The 19,531-nt window shown below is 44.3% G+C and overlaps 1 protein-coding gene across 3 annotated transcripts in view; it reads right to left on the bottom strand.

Moving 5' to 3' along the window:
- Positions 1–15,195: 15,195 nt before the first annotated feature.
- Positions 15,196–19,531, bottom strand: part of LOC143296500 (uncharacterized) — a 47,771-nt gene continuing 43,435 nt past the window's right edge. For all 3 annotated transcript variants that reach the window (XM_076608472.1, XM_076608490.1, XM_076608480.1), the window contains exons 14-15: positions 18,453–18,729; positions 15,196–17,714 (exon numbers count right to left, since the gene is read on the bottom strand). In XM_076608472.1, coding sequence (XP_076464587.1) covers positions 15,685–17,714; positions 18,453–18,729 — 2,307 coding nt within the window. In that variant the 3' untranslated portion in view covers positions 15,196–15,684. The remainder of the gene's footprint in view (positions 17,715–18,452; positions 18,730–19,531) is intronic.

The following is a 19,531-nucleotide window of genomic DNA, read 5'->3' as shown; positions in this document are numbered from 1 at the left end:
TGTCAAGTGCCACACACATTCTCTCTCTCTCTCTCTTAACACACACACACACACACACTCATGGTCTGAAACGAATCACTTCCTTCGCCACTTCCCTACAGTGACTCATCACGAGTAATTGAACTGACGTCAAGTTCGTCAGTTGTCGAAGAGTCAGTTTCCAGACGCAGGGGTTACGTCACGTGGACGCAAAGGAAACGGAACCACCATCATGCTCTGAGATGGATGTTTACTCTGCATGTGTCAAGGGCAGGCCTATGATGTGCGTGTGCCGTTTGCGTGGGAAAGTTTTCGACGGTATACATCGAGGGTTTGGTTGTGTAATGGCGGTGCACTGGTATGACTAGCCGTAATTTCTTTGTGATGGGCCTATGTGTGTGTGTGTGAGTGTCAGTTTCCTTTATCGGGCTGTCTATCTGTTCCGAGTCTATCACTCACCTTACTTCTTACTCTCTCAGCGATATATATATATATATATATACGCATATATATATATATATATATATATACACACACACCTTGTGTGTGGAGTTACCACTCTTTATTATTTTTCAGTTTATATATATATATATATATATATATATATATACACGTGTGTGTGTGTGTGTGTGTGTGTGACTGATGTCCGTGTCAATGTGCGTGAAAGTGTCTATGTGTGTGTGTGCACGCGCATAACCGTCATCAATGCGTTCAACTGACACGAGGAAGAAGAAGAAAAAACAAACAAAACAACAAAAAAACAACAACAAAAAAAACACACACACCAAAACAGAGAGAGAGAGAGAGAGAGAGAGAGAGAGAGAGAGAGAGATCACTGTCAGAAAGAAATATGTTGAAAAGGGTGGACCAACAGCCCCATCTAATCTGTCCTGCAGTATCCCTCTCTCCCTCCCCCACACTCACCTACACGCCGCTCACCAGTCTCCTCCGACCATGCACCCCCATTACCCCCCTCCCCCCCACCACCCCATCCCCACACATCGTCCCGCGGTCACCCCCGGCCACCCCAACACACACACCATCTCTCTAACCCCCTGCCCCCTCTCCCCACCCCCTCCACACACAATCACCCCCGTACACCCCCTCTCTCTCTCTCCCTCTCTCAAGCCAAACAACGAAAAGACGTCAACTGACTGAATGCCGAACATACCAGAGCTTGCGTATCTGACATTCCAATCTTGAAGTTGAACAGCGCGCGCATAACTTTTGAAAGTGAACCGCCTCCTGGTGAAGCAGGCAATGGGGTAGTTGTGGAGCGGAGTGTGGGTTGCACACTTCGCTTATAGATAGACTGATAAAAACATTAGTTGCACAGTCACCGCGCGATTATCAACAACTACCTCTCCCCCTCCCCCCAAACCCCCCAGTCCCTCCCCTCCCCCTCCCCTTCCGCTTCACAACCAGCGAGCAAGAGCAGTAACAGTACAACTACTTGTTTTGCGGTGAGGGGCATGAATGCCGACTCACAACAGAACTGACATGCTCAAGCGCTACACTATCATGAGCAGACTACGCGAAAACAGTAAACAGCAGACGCCCCCTCACACCCTCCCCCCACCCACCCCCATACACACACACATACACACACACACGCAATCCCTCCCAAAGCAACAATCAACATGGAATTCTGGCGTCATGAGGAAAAGACTGAATTACGGAATGGAACGCCGGCGTGGGGCGCTCTGTTCCATGAGTGATTTCAAAAAGCTAAACTGAACCCGAACAAAACACAACAGCTGTCTCTCTCACGTTGTGGCATGCATTTAACAACAAAATGAGTAAAGCAGAAAAAAAAAAGAAAAAAAAAAAAAAAAAGCGCTACGTTTCACGGGACTGGCAAAGCAGGCCACACCACTCAAAAAGCCATTTCGGCAATTGACGTCATCCATGCCTAACCTTCACCTCTGAGTGTACACCATGACCCCAGCCCATCGCCTATGACGTCAAAAGCGCAAGCGCATAGTTGTCGATCCAGTTTTGGCATACCAGCGAGGGATAAAAAAGTATATAAAAAAAAAAACCCTGATAAAATAAAATAAAATAAATAAATAAAGAGAGAGAGAGAGAGATCCGAGACTGTGAGTGACAGGCCGAGGGTGGAAGAGAGAGAAAGTGAGAGAAAGGGTGGCGGGGGTAGGTGTGGGGGCATCACTGACTATGGCTGGACGGACCAGACGCAGACTTGAGCCAGGTCACATCGATATACAAATGTCAGCCGCAGTCATATATCATAGCTATTACACCGTGTGAATGTAGCTGGTGGTAGTGAAGTGTGCGCACGTGTGTCGTATCCACACACACACACACACATATGATAATAATAATAAGTTATGCAGTTTACACACATATATAATGTGTGTGTGTGTGTGTGTGTGTGTGAAGGGGCTTATGTAGATCAACATGGATTAGTAACAACTAACATACATCGATTTTATTGTTCAAACGAACCGGATATGATTGAGTTTGGGAATCACAGACATTTCGGGATAAAGATTCAGTTAAGACCTCCAGTGTAAGTTTGGCTTGTGCAAACCAATTCCACTCTAACCACCGTGTAACATAGGTGGCTTACATTTTGGAACACTACACCCCGCCAGCCACGTTAGATCTGCAGCTATAAACGTCATGCCAGCGTACCCACCTCCACATCATTTTACCACCGTTAAAAGCTATTTTTGTACAACCCGGCACAAGAATTTAGCGGTCTCGGTGGTCGCCAGACAAGACGTCAATGGAATGAGTGAAAGAATCTGAAGGGGGGGGGGGGGGGGGGGGGGGGATAGCCATCATCCCCAAATACTTGTGGCCAATTAGTCATTCATCTCTTAAAGAGAGAGAGAGAGAGAGAGAGAAGAGGAACCTGTGCACAAGTGGTGTTCCGCATAACACGTCAGTATGTCCGCATCGTCTTTTAGTAATGTGTATGTGGGGGGTGGGGGTAGGGGGTGTGTGTGTGTGTGTGTGGGGGGGGGGGGGCGGGCATTAAAAAAAAATCTGCCTATTAGTCATTATGTTCTTTGTACCACACCACATCACACACACATAAGCAAAAACCTGTCGCCGACACTTACAGAGCCTAAGAGGTGTTACGTATAACACGTACGCAAACCGTCTTGTAAGTAATTCACTAAAATACTGAGCTTCATGTCTGACCTAATGGCTTGCGCCTTCCGGGTCAACAGTTCAAATAGTAATTTACCAGGACCTAAATTAAAGCAAAATGTGCCGCTTAAAGCTTTCTGGGCTGAATGCCAATCACTTGTTAGAAAGCCATGCGAAGAAAACGGAAACAGTGGAACTATCTTAAAAGTTCAGATAAAACAACATTAGAACAACGAAATTCATGCACACACACACACTGACGTACGAACACACAAGCATTCTGAAAGAGAGAGAGAAAGAGAGAGAGAGAGAGAGAGAGAGAGAGAGAATTCAACTTAGTAACGAGAGAAAAAAATCTCTGCAATGCAGCACGACTGATAGTATTACGTCACCAATGATCTGGCACGCGTTGAATGAACCAAAACAAGGCAAAGTATGTTCTCTCTCTCTCTCACTTATTCGCGGCACACAGGAACCCCCCCCCCCCCCCCCCCCCCCCCCCCCCCGGGCAGTCTATTTCATTCTGCCTCCTGAGTTGCATTGTTTTGAGGGGCAATTATTACGTGACTCCCTCGATATACACTCACGTTGAAGTCAACCCTTTCTGGCAGCTCTTGAAAGCGATCGTTTGGGTTCAGCTCAGTGCAAGATCGTATTATAAACATGCGTCAGTGAATGCGTAATGCGCGTGTGTGTGTGAACGAGCTCGCAATGCAAACCAGTTTCAGGAAGGGGGCTCAGTGGTTATTGACCTTATAATTGTACAAGTTCACTATTTAATATTTCATTAACCAGTATGAATAGTTCTTGGGTACCGTAAAATGGAAAGAAATGTCATATTATTATACTAAGCATTTGCAACAACGATGTTAATTTTCTCTCTCTCTCTCTCTCTCTCTATATATATATATATATATATATATATATATATATATATATATATCCAACCCAGTCTCTACTCTACATTTACGATTTTGCACTTTTGCAACAAACAACAACAAAAATCTAAAACTATAGCTTCCCATGACGGAAGGCCGAACTGAATGTTCGAATGCTGAGAAAAGATGTGACAATAATAAACCCATGTCACGCCTCACATGCCTGTGAGAAACCTCATTTACATAGACGCACGAGCTTTCCGCCTGAAGTTTTTCAGCGGTAGTTCCCAGCAAGAGTGCACGCACAACACGCATGCAGGCTGAAGGGGGGAAGGAGGTGAAGGGGGTTGTACTGGGGAGACGCGGGTGATAAAATTATGGGAAACGGTAGTTGTTGGAAGGGGAACGTGACACGGCACACGTGAGAATTCCCTGCAGTATGACGTCACAGGAAGACGGGAGGCCCTGTCGGGGTTCGCATGAAGTAGGCATTTATAAACGGGGCATAGGTGCTTGAAAACAGTTAATGGTCTCAAAGGAAGCACCAAAGAATCGACACATACAGAAAGCTCTGTCTGCTAGTCACCCCCCCCCCCAAGAAGCAGTTGAAGTGTCTCCCTTCTTCATTAACTGCGCGAGGAGTCTTTGGGGAGCCGCATGGAAGAACTGTTCACCGGATTTCTCCAAGCGCAGTGTGTGAATGATTTTCCCGTCCATACTGCAATGTTGTCAGGCCACATTTGTTGGGTTTTTCTTGGTTTTTGTCTTCCTCTCCGTCTCACTCCCTCAACTGTTCCTTGGTGGGTTGTTAAAAATAAAAATAAAATAAAAACACTGGATCGTTACGTGGCCAGACAAAGGAAATTTTAATTTGACTGACAGCACCTCTTCATACAGTTCAGGGTGCTGCTTGATGATTTGGCGGACTTGTTCGACCAACTTTCTTTAGAACTGTCCAAATTGCACTCTGCACCAGGAAAATTACATCGCGTACAAACTACTCCCCCCGGACGAGATCTCTGTTCAGAATCTATGTGTTTAGAAACAACTCTTTCAAAATACAAAATAGCGTTAACACCTCCGAAAATGTTCACAAATATATCTTGACACTCAAAATGCTTTGACCCTTCAGCCAACTGTTTTTGTTATGTTTTCAGTGGTTGTTTGCAGTTATTTATGCTGTGGGTGCATTAATCATACTGCCCTGTTGTGTTTGCACGAGGCCTGGCTTACCATTCAAAGCCCGTGCTCAGCAGAACGCAGTCAACACCTCTGCACGTACAATTTGTCAAAGCCCAGTCTCCTTTAGCACAGATGATCCGTTTCATCATCTGCATTGCACGCCTTCCTTTATATTTTCTGTACAGTTGTATTATCTTACTGTCCTTTACTCCACCAGGAGTCGGCAGCTTTATATACTCTTTTTTTTCAGAGGGTGTGAATGCTGGCTTATGTTCTTCCCATTGGCTGCCATAGTAGTCCACCAAAAGCCGACATGGACTACAGGATCGTTAACGTGCACATCTGATAATCTGCACTAGTATTTAAACATTAAGGGGGTTCAGGCCAGGCACTAGCTGGTCTGCACGTAATCATGCTAACCCGGGATCTCGGAAAAAATCTCCACCCATCCTCCACCCGGGTTCGTCTGCCGCAGTTTCAGTGATGGCAGTCCATAGGGAACCATTGATGTCAGGTTGCCCTTAAAGTTTCATCTCGTAGACTTCCAAGTTTATGATGATGTGTGCCTGATCAACAATAAGTCAGTCAGTCATGGCAGCAATCTTTTTTTCCCATGCACAATCTGAACATTCCCTATAATGTATCTAATCATTGTATTGCATTGCATTTTGCCACAATAGATTTCTCTGTAAAGCTTGGGCTGCACTCCTTGGGCAGAGCACATCATCACAATGCAGCACAACCTATATATATATATATATTTTAAAGTTCCATTTGCAAGAGCTTTTCTATTATTTCATTTTATTATTCTGACTATGAAAGTGCTTTTTTTTGGTTTTTTAAAAATGGACTGTAGCCAAGGACAACCTGGCCTTTTGTTGCTGTGGGTTCTTTTGTGTGCACAAAGTTCAACTGCATGCGAGGCCCCTGTTTATCATCTCTTCGCAAAGACTAGCACAAAGACCACCATTCATAGCCCAGTGGAGGGAGGTGTAAAAAGGAGGAGTTTGTATTATACTCCATGTTTGGTGATACATATACTTACCATGTCAAACTGATGCAAACTAGGCCTGTCGGTTTGCTCTGCTTGGCCAAATTTTGCGCGGCTAACAGTGAAAAGACGCCCTTTGTTGCCCGGTCCGCTCTTAGCCAATCAAACGCCTCTAAAAGCTATAAGCGCTGACTTGAGCCTAGTAGTCTGACACACTACCACTAGGCCACCGCTCCAGCTGAGAATGTGAAACTCAGCAAAAAAAAAATTATGGTGCTTAGAGCCTCGCCGACCACTAAGGCCATTTCAAGGCTATCGCCGCGTCAATAACTACTACAAGGATAAAAAAAAAAAAAACAACCAATTAAAACGAGTCACCACTTCAAACTTTCCACTCCAAAGTTAAAAAAAACTTCCATAGTTTAAAACCTTCAAATCTGGTTAAAAAGGTTCACTTCTTTTAAGAAGTCCATCAGCGCCCACGGAGGGACATCACGAAACAAAAGTCTTCAAAGAAACCGCCGTGTAATGTCTTCGTCTAACGTCATGCAGATCCCAACAATCAAGGAGCACGTGTTTCATGGTGAGAGGCTCGTCACAGGGAATGCATCGAGGGGCCTCTTCCCCCTTCAACAAGTAAGAATGAGTAAAAAAAGTGTGCCCCGCACGCAGTCTGCACAGCAGACTCCTCCTTTCTGTTCTTCACCCCCGAAGGGAGGGTCTCTTTTAGGTCCGGACGGATCTGGAAGAGCTTGTTGTCCGTCTGGGTGTTCCACTCCTCTTGCCAAAGATCCTTAACGTAGGTGTTCACCTTCCGCTTCATGTCTGTATATGGCACAAAGGATCTGGACAATTCTTTCTTTACAGCGTTCCTGGCCAGCAGGTCCGCCCTTTCGTTACCACGAATGCCAACATGTCCAGGAACCCAGGCCAACACAACCTCGTATCCTTTCTTCGTTGCGAGAGTAAAATCTTCATAAAATTCCAGCAATTTGGGATGAGTGATATTCCTGCAGACGATCGCCTCCAGGGCTGACAAGGAGTCGGAAAAGATCATGAATCTCTTTTGTTTCGAAGAGAGAACCATTTTTTACCGCCAGAACCAGTGCGGTCAGTTCCGCAGTGTACACCGAGCTGTCAGACAGGATGTGTTCCGTTGAGGGCCGGTCAGGAAAGGCGGGACAGAACGCAGATGCGGCGACTCTGTCCTCTGACTTGGAACCGTCAGTGAAGATGCTTTGAAAAGTGGGGAATTTGTAAATAAATAAATAATAATTATGATATAAAAAAAAAAGGTATTAGTAATGAAAAAAAAAAAAAAAAATCAGCAGTACAGACTGCTCGAACCTAAAAGTCTGACACACTACCACTAGAACACTGCTCCAGCTGAGAATGTGAAACTCAACAGTACAGACTGTTTTTGGTCTGAACGAAATGAAATGAAATTATGGTGTTTAGAGCCTTGCCAACCACTAAGGCCATCTCAAGGCTATCGCCACGTTAATAACTTTTGGTCTGAACAGTATTTCATTTGAAAATATCACTACACAAATACAACAAATCTGACAGGATAACCAAAACGGTGTTTATAAATGGAGCAATTCTATTGAAAGACTGTAATTTCTATATCGTTGCCAAATAGGATAAGAAAAACAAATTAAACTGCATGCAGGAAAAAATACAAAAAAAAGAGTGGTGCTGTAGTTTGCAATTCGCTCTCCCCGGTGAGAGCAGCCCGAATTTCACACAGAGAATTCTGTTGTGATTAAAAGAAATACAAATACAAATATGTCACCATATGGATATGTCTTCCCTGAGGCTGAAATGAAATGAAATTATGGTGCTTAGAGCCTCGCCGACCACTAAGGCCATCTCAAGGCTATCGCCGCGTCAATTACTACTACAAGGATAAAAAAACAACCAATTAAAACGAGTCACCACTTCAAACTTTCCACTCCAAAGTTAAAAAAAAACTTCCATAATTTAAAACCTTCAAATCTGGTTAAAAAGGTTCACTTCTTTTAAGAAGTCCATCAGCGCCCACGGAGGGACATCACGAAACAAAGTCTTCAAAGAAACCGCCGTGTAATGTCTGCGTCTAACGTCATGCAGATCCCAACAGTCAAGGAGCACGTGTTTCACGGTGAGAGGCTCGTCACAGGGAACGCATCGAGGGGCCTCCTCCCCCTTCAACAAGTAAGAATGAGTAAAAAAAGTGTGCCCCGTACGCAGTCTGCACAGCACAGATTCCTCCTTTCTGTTCTTCACCCCCGAAGGGAGGGTCTCTTTTAGGTCCGGACGGATCTGGAAGAGCTTGTTGTCCGTCTGGGCGTTCCACTTCTCTTGCCAAAGATCCTTAACGTAAGTATTGACCTTCCACTTCATGTCTGTATAGGGTACCAAGGATCTGGACAATTCTTTCTTTACAGCGTTCCTGGCCAGCAGGTCCGCCCTTTCGTTACCACGAATGCCAACATGTCCGGGAATTCCCTGAGGCTGTCCAGATCAAATCAGATTGTGTTTTGAGTCCAGCTGACTGTAAAGGAGCCACCCCCTGACACAGTGTGTTACCCTTCTGCTGTATGTAGCTCGAGACATTTGTAAACATTTGTGTGATTTCCTTTTCTCAAGTCTTTCTTCGTTGCTTATAGCTCAGCCAACCACACAGACCCATATCAGGGCTGCTCTTAAGTGTAAATTTGTATTTTGTATTTGTATTTCTTTTTATCACAACAGATTTCTCTGTGTGAAATTCAGGCTGCTACACTACAGCGCCACCCATTTTTTTTTTTGTATTTTTTCCTGCGTGCAGTTTTATTTGTTTTTCCTATCGAAGTGGATTTTTCTACATAATTTTGCCAGGAACAACACTTTTGTTGCCGTGGGTTCTTTTACGTGCGCTAAGTGCAAGCTGCACACGGGACCTCGGTTTATTGTCTCATCCGAATGACTAGCGTCAAGACCACCACTCCAGGTCTAGTGGAGGGGGAGAAAATATCGGCGGCTGAGCCGTGATTCGAACCAGCGCGCTCAGATTCTCTCGCTTCCTAGGCGGACGCGTTACCTCTAGGCCATCACTCCACGGTTTTCATTCATGATGATGATATATATATTAGTATGAAGACACTGTTCTAAACACACACACACATAAAAACTGCATCTGTTGTGCTTTGCTGGTTGGAGTATTGTGTAGTGAACAATCTGTTGTTCGGAGTGGTGTTTTCCAGCAATGCTAACAGCTACTCTGAGCTGAGATAATTATTGCTCAGGAATAAATGCCTTGCTGGCAAAGATGTAAATAAACTGTCTATACTTCTCTATTCTTTGTGAGTTCAAAAATTTGGAAACTACAGAGATGAACTGAAAACAGAAAAAAAAACCCCAACCTGTGAGGTCATGAAATTCAAAGCTGATTTAATTTTCAGTCACACTACATTCAAGTTTTTAATCATGAACAATAAATTCTAAAAAAACAAAAACAAAACTAAAAACAAAAACACCCATCACCATCAGAGGTCAACAATTAAAAACGTCAGGACCTGGGACGAAATGCACATTCTGAGTGACTAGCATTTCCGTCAAAAAGATTCTTTCAGTATTAAGTTGTTGTAGATCATTATTTCACTTCAAAATAGGGTGGAAAATTCCACAGCCATGCATAGTACTGACAGAAATGATGTACACTTTTTTTTGTTATCAGTAATAGAGGTTAAAATTAAAAACTAACAAACTCGGGTCACTTTTCAAACAAACAGATTACTTTTATGTACTTAACAAAGGCATATAAATCTTTCACAAATTCTTTAAAAACTTTTTTAAACCTGTACTAACCCTACAAAAGGCAGATTACATCTTCCAAGGATGGAATGGTGTGAAGAAAATATGAAATTGATTGATAATTCTGTTTTGAAACAGACTAAGAAGACAATTTATTAAAAGAAGAAAAGAAAAAAAAAAGAAGAAAAAAAAAAAGAGATTAAAAACATTGTTTTGAAACAGATTCAAGGAGACACTCAGACATTTTGATTTCTTGAGAATGAGAATATGTGACCCTCCATCACGGAATGAGTCGCTTTGTCCCTGACCAACTTTCCCGCTAGCGGCGATTTTAGGCGGGTGGGGGTCAGGTTGTCGATTTTCAGATTTTGACTTCATAATAATCTTTAGGCTTTCTTTTATCTCATATTGAAGTATCTAGGCATAACTGTGTCTTCTTTTGCCTTAAAAGTGTGCTTAAAATGCCTAACCCGTCATTCTGATCGCCTATGACTTCGCGAAATCGATCAACTTTGACAAGCTTACCCTCCCTCATCTCTTGGAATCGACCGGTCGAATCATACATTGTTTTAAAGTTTAAGTCCGTCTCTTTCAATCTATGTCCTTCTCATTGGTTGATTTTTTTAACTACGAGCGAATCGTCGCTTTCAAAATAAGGATACACTACGTAAACAATGCGTCACTATGAAGGAAAATCCCCTCTGTCATTGGCCGAGAGAGGCCACGTGACGAAACCAGCCATTCAGCACGCTAGCTCAAATAAACATGGTCGCAGGGTTCGGAAGCACGTTTTCAAGAGTGACTTGGCGATTTCCTGACAAGATAACTTGCGTCGCACACATTTTGCCATTCAGTGAAGAAGACAACGTTTGTGAGTTTCTAACCCAGTACTTCATTGATGGAACTGACCGTTCATGAAATCGATCTCAGTGAACACGAAGGCAACGCTGATTTCGAAAGCAGACGACGCAGGATTGTCGTTCAGTTTTCATCAACAATACTATTAATTTTGATGTAGATGACGAATCAACATTTGCACTAGATACAGAAAGGTTGGAAGCCTTCGCCTGTCATTGCCGAAATCACATGCACCAGGTGCCATCAGTGTTGTGACTGACATGGAAACAAGTGAAACTGACTTGCTGCACTGAAGTGATAGAACTGTTTCTCACAGCTCACACAAGGAATATGCAAGCAAAGTGACTGGGGGACTGGATATCTGAAGTGTCTGAAGGTAAGCATTCTTATTTTACCCACATTGACAAATACTGAAATGTAATGATGAAATAATCAATTGATAATAATTTATTTAACAATGATTGACTCAAGACTGATTTATTGTCTTACATTGGAACAGAAATTCACTGTTTGACATCTGGAATAAAAATGATTAAAAGAATAAAATGAATCTGAGGAAATTAACAGAATGTAAATTAAAATATCTCACACACACACACACACACACACACACACACAATGTGTGACACAGTGTGTATACATGTCACTCACACACACACACACACACACACACACACACACACACTCTCTCTCTCTCTCTCTCTCTCTCGCACACACACACACACACACACACAATGTGTGTCACACAGTGAGTCACACACTCACACAATATCACACACACACACACACACACACACACACACACACACACACTGTCTCTTCACAGTTTAACCATTTAACTGAGCTAGGGGAGGTTCAGGGGCATGACATTATGAACAGTTTTCAGTTTCACAGAATTTGCTTGAATGGATATTTTATGTGAATGTGTGTCAGGTTGGTGTGTGTGTGTGTGTGTGTGTGTGTGTGTGTGTTTCTGTGTCTGTGTTGTTTTGAGGTAAATAAATATAGAGTTGCGTCAACAGTAAATACTAACAGTATTACTAATAGTTCAATTTCTTTTTCAGCCCTGAAATATATGATGGTACTTTATATGCCTGCCTGTACACCAGTGAATAATTCTGAGATCACTGCTGGCAAGTCATGTCATCAGAAGGAGAGGCAACACCACCACACTAACTACACTGTCAACTAAAGAACCGTCTGCTGGTGAACTATCTATGAGTGAGTTAGCAAACTGTTAATGTACTATGATTTATAGTATAAATTTACCATGAAGTGTGCAAACTTAGTTTCTTTTTACAAACTTTGTCTAGATGTACATGTATGGAATTGTAAAGTTTTGCACAGACATTTACATAAATGATATAAGTGTGCATGTGCTTGACATGCCACTATGCATAAAGTAACTTAATGGATTGCAGCATGTCATGCACATGCACACTGATATGCACACTGATACTCATAGTGATACAGCATTAATAATCACTATTTCATACTTTTATTATCAGTAAACTGCTTTGTCTGATTATATATATATATATATATAAGTGTATTCTTTTTTTATTTTCTGATAAAATACATAGAACTAGAAGTAAAGCATTTTGTAAAGTCCTGTGTCAAGAATGAAAGCTGTGATGTAAATGTACAAAACTGAAATTACTGTTGATATTTAATCTAACATTATTAGCATTAATGAATAAACTTTAGAACATATAGAAAATAATTCAGAACAAAGGAAATGAAAAGAGAAAAAGAAGTATTACATAACAAACTGTTTCAGGATAAACCATGCATTTTTGGAACATACTGACACCACCGGTGGAGAAAAAAGAGTGGAGGAAGAAGGTTCAACATCAACACCATCCACCCTGATGACACTTTGTACCACAAGAATTGATTACCTGTGCCACATATCTGCACATTTTTTTATTTTATTTTTTTATTTTATTTTTTTAGCAGATTGAGTGTTTGTTTGATGAGGTTGTGTGTCTTTATTGTGTGAAGTATGGGTTTGACAAGTAGGTTTTCTTTGCAGATGAATTGTTTGAAGTGTTCATTTGGATTATGAAATGTATTTCATTTGATGCTATGCTGGGATAAAACACACATGAACTTGTACCTTTTGTATGAGCAGTTTTGTTGTGTGGATCTTTTTTGTTATTTTGTTGTGCTTGTAGTATGGATTATGGTAATATCACAAGCACACTAAGCCAGTGAGCACATTGAATTACCACAATTACATGATTCGGCATCATGATTTAGCATTTTTTACCTATAATCTGGCATAAATTTTAGTACACATACTATACAAAGCAAAAGTTTCATAGTAATTGGACCACAAACAACACCACAACAAAACTGATCTTAAAACTGGAAGGTTTTTAGTCATGTTGAGCTGATTAAAAAGTAAGTATACTAATACTTCAGTTGCAATTCTTTCCAAAAAAAATAGAAAATTCTTATTTGAATAAAATCAAATACACTCAATATTTTTCTTTCAAACTTTGTGCAATTGTGGACATTGCCACTAAGTATGTGTGTGCCAAATTTCATGAACATATCTTGCTTAGAAGTATGTGGTTGCTATGAAGATGTTCCAAAACTTTTCGGCCTTGATTTCTCAGTTCGTTACTTTCGCGACTTTAGAACTTCAAATCACAATAACTTTTCACAGAATCATCCGATTTACAAACTTTTTTTTTCGCTGTAAAGGTCATTTATTGCAGATTTATGATATACCAATAACTAAAAATCGACCTCTGGTGCAAAGCGACTCATTTCGTGGTGGAGGGTCACATATATGAGAGAGAGAGAGAGAGAGAGAGAGAGAGATTGCATGTAAAGGGAAGCAACTTATATATACATCTGTGTTGCTGGCAAGTGCGTTCCCCGAGTTTAAACTTCTAAGAATCTTTTCAAATCATGTTTAAAATCAAATAACCCAGCCAAATGCAAAGATGCCATTTCTGGGATGAACACCTATCAGTTCCTAAGTCCACTTGAAGAGAACACAAAATAATATTCAAAGATCAATTCACAGTAAAAAGACCCTATCCATCATGCACATCACGCTCTGTCCATGTTAAATTTAAATTGGACATGGACTGAGCGAGATGTAATCAAGTTAAAAGTGCTGTAAATATCATAGGCAGGCCTTTTCACCTAAGTATGTTTCAGTCCATGTAAAATTCAAATGAAAAAAAAAAAAAAAAAAAAAGACTTCCCTCATGATCTGAAAGTGTCTTGTGGAGGTGGTGGTGTGGCGGAAGGGGTGTGGGTGGAGTTGGGGGGGAAGGGGGGGGGGGGGGGGGGGCAGAGGGGTTTTCAGCATCATGTAACCTGATCTTCATGGAGCTGGCTGTGAAATGAAAAGTGTTCCCAAGATTCTGACTTTTGGGGATGGATCCCACTGCTGACTTACAACAAAATAATAAATAAATAAATATTTAAAAAAAAAAGAAGAAATAAAATATAAAAAAAAGAAGAAAAAAGGTTCTGTGGTTTTTCCATCAAATGCGTGACAGTAAAATGAAAAAAGTCAAGTCCTGCTGCTTTATAGCCCAGCAGACTGTGAAAGGGGCCATTACAGGGCTGAATATCGACCAGTTCTTCAAACACAGCCAAGGAGAACACAAAACACTACTGAAAAGTAAATGAAGGCACGAAGAAGACCAATTCACTCATGTTAACCCTCATAAAATTCAAATCAAGTTAAAAATATTGAAAATAATGAAAAAAAGTCAAATTCAACCACAAAAGTTGCTGCATGGTTCATGTTCTTAGAGACCCCCCCCCCCCCCCCCCCCCCCAGCTGACTGCAAAAATGCCATTTCAGGATTACATATCTGTCAATTCTTCAAGCCAGACAAAGAGAACAGAGATACACGTTAAAAAATGCCATTTTAGGATTAAATATCTGTCAGTTCTTCAAACCAGACAAAGAGAACACAAAATAAATGTTACAGGGTCAATCAAAACGTTAGACCAGTTCATCCAGACCTCGCAGTGTCCACATAAAGGCGGGCTCTCCAACAGAACGTGTGCACTGAAAAAAAAAAAAACTGTCCGCAAAAACAACGCAGTACACCAGGCAAAAAGTAAAACAATGTCATTTTATTCAATTGACATTTACAATCAACAAACAAGTCAATGATCAAACTTCCAGTGAAGCATGCGGAAACAGATAAATTCAGGTATTATTTGAACAGAATAGATGATTTTTTTTCTGATTTGATTGCAATACTTCCACAAATCAAATTAAGTCTTTTACAGCCCAGCTGACCACAAAAAGACCATTTCAGGGCTAACAAAGTACCTGCCACTTCTTCAAAACTAGTCAAGCGTGATTCTTTTCGAGTGGATCTGCAATCAACAAATATTCTCACAAAACACACATGAAAACAAAAAGAGAAAGGGGTGATGCAAAAACAGCAGTTTGGTTTGTATGGACAATTTGACAGATTTGGGAGCGATACTTAACAACAAGTGGATCTGCACTATCTACCATGCAATCAAATGAATCCCATCCGTGTTGGGATGGAGATGAGGAGTCACATCAGCTTTTCATGAATGACACAAATCTGGAAGTAACTGTGTGATACCATGCTGCCTGTTTTGAACATGCCACTGGAGAAGACTGAGACAAAGCGAGAGGATGAGTGAGTGAGTGAGAGTGTGTATGTGTGCATGTGCACATGATTGGCGCATATGTAATGTATGACAATGTATACTTTGTATTCTGGCTGATGTGAACACATTAATTTCATGCATAACTGGAACCATAACAGTTATAAAACATGATACCATCATAAGATAATATTTCATCAGACCAAAAGATATAATATAGCACTTGGCTAGCAACAAACTGTGATATATTTTGTGAGAACCAACCACACATCAGTAAGGCTGATTCTGAGCGAAACTGCCCCCAAAACCTGTACGCTGATTCAACAATGGCCCCCTCTGATCTCCACCTCTCCCCAACTGCACGCCTCTCCCTCGCGCTGACCTTCCCACCTGACCTCTGACCCGACCTACTGGCCTGCCTCTGAAAGGGCCAGGGTGCCTGAGAGGGTTAATGTGTTTCTGTGGGCCACTGTATGATGCCTGCTGGGCACGTCCTGCACAGTCGTAGCGGCTGTAAGCGTCCCCCTGTGGAGGTTCAGGCCTCAAGTGCTGCACGCTGTGCTGCTGCTGCTGTCGCTGCCTTCCGCCAGCACCAGCGCCACCCCCCTGCCAGGGACCGTGGTCCCTTCCCTCCCCTTCTTCCTCCTCCTCCATCATCATCATCATGTCCTCTTCAGAGTTCACCATCTGCTCCTCAACAACAAACGCTGGAAACTCTCTACCATCTCCTCCTCCCATCAACTGTTGCTGCCCAGGCTGGGTGGTGTGAGCGTCGTTCGGTTGTGGCGACTGCTGCCAGCGGCTGTGACCAGGCAGTGCAGACTGCTGTGACAGATGTCCCAGTTCCCCAAGGTGCTGGCTGACCCCAGGCGTGAAGCGTGAAGACTCATTACGCTCTCCTAACAACTGGTGCCGGACACCCCGAGTGGACTGCTGAGTCAATGGCGGCTGACGGCTGGGAGCGGACTGTGCTAGTAAACGCCCCGCGTCCTGAAGGAACCGCTCACCTGTTTCAGGAGGAGAAAATGAAGAGCTCCTTTCTTCTCCGTAGAACAGCTGCTCTCGCCGCCCAACACCTCCCTGTGGCTGGCCCACTCTCCATGAAACTGACGAGTTCCTTTCTTCTCCACAGAACTGCTGCTGTCGCTGTACAACGCCCTGCTGCTGTGAGGCATGGCTCCCTCTGTGGTAGGACTGTGGTGGGTGTGAACATCCATCGTTTCTTGCACAACTTAAAGGCTTTTCCTCCGTGACTCGAGCGGAGGGTCTTGGAAACTGACCCTGGGCTGTATATTCAGTGGGGGGCTGTTGTTTCTGCTGCTGCGTCACTCTGCCACCTCTTGACGACTGCTGGGACTGCCTCCTGTCCCTGGGCATCACTGAGGACGCAGACACCGGCGGTCCAGGACTGGGCGATGACCTCCAGTGTGGGTCCTGGTCGCTGTCTGCAAAGGCCCTCCTGTCCCTCCAGGAAGGCGGCTCTGGGGGCGAGGACTTCATCATTTTCTTTGGGGGCGACTCCTCAGACAGTTCCCCTGGAGACGCCGTCGTCGTCCCTGCCTGCTGGTTCACACGCAGAGACAGTGGAGGGGTGGGCAGCAGAGCCTTCCTGTGAGGCTTGTGTGGCACAGCCGCCGGTGACTCTGGGGGCGGGGCAGTCAGCCGTCGTTTCATCTGCCGTGCCCGCAGCGCGTGAGGGGGTTGAGGTGGGGGATCCGATGGACCACCACAACTGGCAGGGGGATAAGGTGGTGGTGGTCGTGTATCACCGGGCGATACTGCCAGTCTCCCATCCACTGACCTTGGGGCTGGCTGTGCTGTGACCTGTGCAACCAAGAACTGCCTCCCACTGGAATCTTCCAGCTGCGGAAAGGGTTGTACGTCTGCCTGCAACATTTCATCACCGGGAAGCAACGTGGCTCGTGACGCTGCTGGCTGTCCCTGCCCCGGGCCTGGCCGCGTTGCAGGTGGACGTGTGGCTGTGGGTGGGAGTGAACCCGGCCTCCCAGCAAACCCCTGTGACTTGCTGGCAGGGTGGGAGGAGGCTGGTGGAATGGAAACCGGCCTTCCAGCAAACCCCTGTGACTTGCTGGCAGGGTGGGAGGGGGCTGGTGGAATGGAAACCGGCCTTCCAGCAAACCCCTGTGACTTGCTGGCAGGGTGGGAGGGGGCTGGTGGAATGGAAACCGGCCTTCCAGCAAACCCCTGTGACTTGCTGGCAGGGTGGGAGGAGGCTGGTGGAATGGAAACCGGCCTTCCAGTTCCTGGGCTGTCTTCCCCAAACACCTCCTGCTTCAAGCCTGCCACAACACATTATCAAAATGTTGCTTCAAATCAAATAAATCACCAAAAAGAGCTGCACAAAAAAAAAAAAAAAAAAAAAAATCAGACAGACAGACTCACCAGGACAGCTGTAGACCTAGAGGTGTGTGACAGACTCACCAGGACAGCTGTAGACCTAGAGGTGTGTGACAGACTCACCAGGACAGCTGTAGACCTAGAGGTGTGTGACAGACTCACCAGGACAGCTGTAGACCTAGAGGTGGGTGACACACTCACCAGGACAGCTGTAGACCTAGAGGTGTGTGGCAGACTCACCAGGACAGCTGTAGACCTAGAGGTGTGTGGCAGACTCACCAGGACAGCTGTAGACCTAGAGGTGTGTGACAGACAGACAGACTCACCAGGACAGCTGCAGACCTAGAGGTGGGTGACAGACAGACAGACTCACCAGGACAGCTGCAGACCTAGAGGTGGGTGACATACTCACCAGGACAGCTGTAGACCTAGAGGTGGGTGACAGACAGACAGACTCACCAGGACAGCTGCAGACCTAGAGGTGGGTGACATACTCACCAGGACAGCTGCAGACCTAGAGGTGGGTGACATACTCACCAGGACAGCTGCAGACCTAGAGGTGTGTGACATACTCACCAGGACAGCTGTAGACCTAGAGGTGGGTGACAGACTCACCAGGACAGCTGTAGACCTAGAGGTGGGTGACAGAGACAGACAGACAGACAGACAGACTGACTCACCTGGAGAGCTGGCCTGGAGGTGGGTGACGAGCGAGGCAGGGTCCACCACCAGCAGGTCAGCCTGGGGGCTGAAGGTGGCGTGGATGGGGGTCGACATGCTCCCCAGGGCCTGCACCACCACCCCCACCGCCTGCGCCCGGGAGCGGGGGGCCAGGGCCAGGAAGGGCAGCGACAGGAGGTGGGGGTCATGCTCCCCCACCACCCCCACCGTCAGCCCCCGGTCCAGGGGGCTTAATTGTCGGCCCCTTGCCATGCTGCGGCACAGCGTCTGGTGCAGCTGTCAGGGAGGTGAAACACAGACATCATCATCTTGATAATCATACCAATAATAATAATAATATCTGCATAGAATATGATACAGTGATAGGTAAATATATGCTTATTTTTTAGAAAGCATGATACAACGCAATATTATCACAATCAACATCTCACCTATTTCAGCCTAGAAAAAAACAACAAGAAAAACAAACAACGCAGACGCACGAAACAACAAACAATAGAAGCACAATTAAACAAAACACTATAACGTGCAGCATCTCCTCACACCTGTGTGAACCCTGCAACAGTATCACAACGAACATATTACCTTTTTTTCCAACCTAACACTAGTAACAGCAACAACATAAAAAGCAAAACATGATTCAACACAACACTATCACAAGCAGCATATCCTCACACCTGTAACAGTGCCACGACAAACACCTTAGACCTGTACAAATCCTGTATCAGTGCCACAACCAACACCTGACACCTGTACAAAGCCTGTAACAGCACCACAACCAACACCTGACACCTGTACAAATCCTGTATCAGTGCCACAACCAACACCTGACACCTGTACGAATCCTGCATCAGCACCACAACCAACACCTCACACCTGTACAAACCCTGTATCAGCGCCACAACCAACACCTCACACCTGTACGAATCCTGCATCAGAGCCACAACCAACACCTGTACAAATCCTGCATCAGCACCACAACCAACACCTCACACCTGTACAAACCCTGCATCAGCGCCACAACCAACACCTCACACCTGTACGAATCCTGCATCAGCACCACAACCAACACCTCACA

The sequence above is a fragment of the Babylonia areolata genome, chromosome 2 (genome assembly GCF_041734735.1).
Source record: "Babylonia areolata isolate BAREFJ2019XMU chromosome 2, ASM4173473v1, whole genome shotgun sequence".
NCBI lineage: Eukaryota > Metazoa > Mollusca > Gastropoda > Neogastropoda > Buccinidae > Babylonia > Babylonia areolata.
Note: the sequence above shows the minus strand (reverse complement) of the source record. Positions and strands in the feature narration are given on the sequence as shown.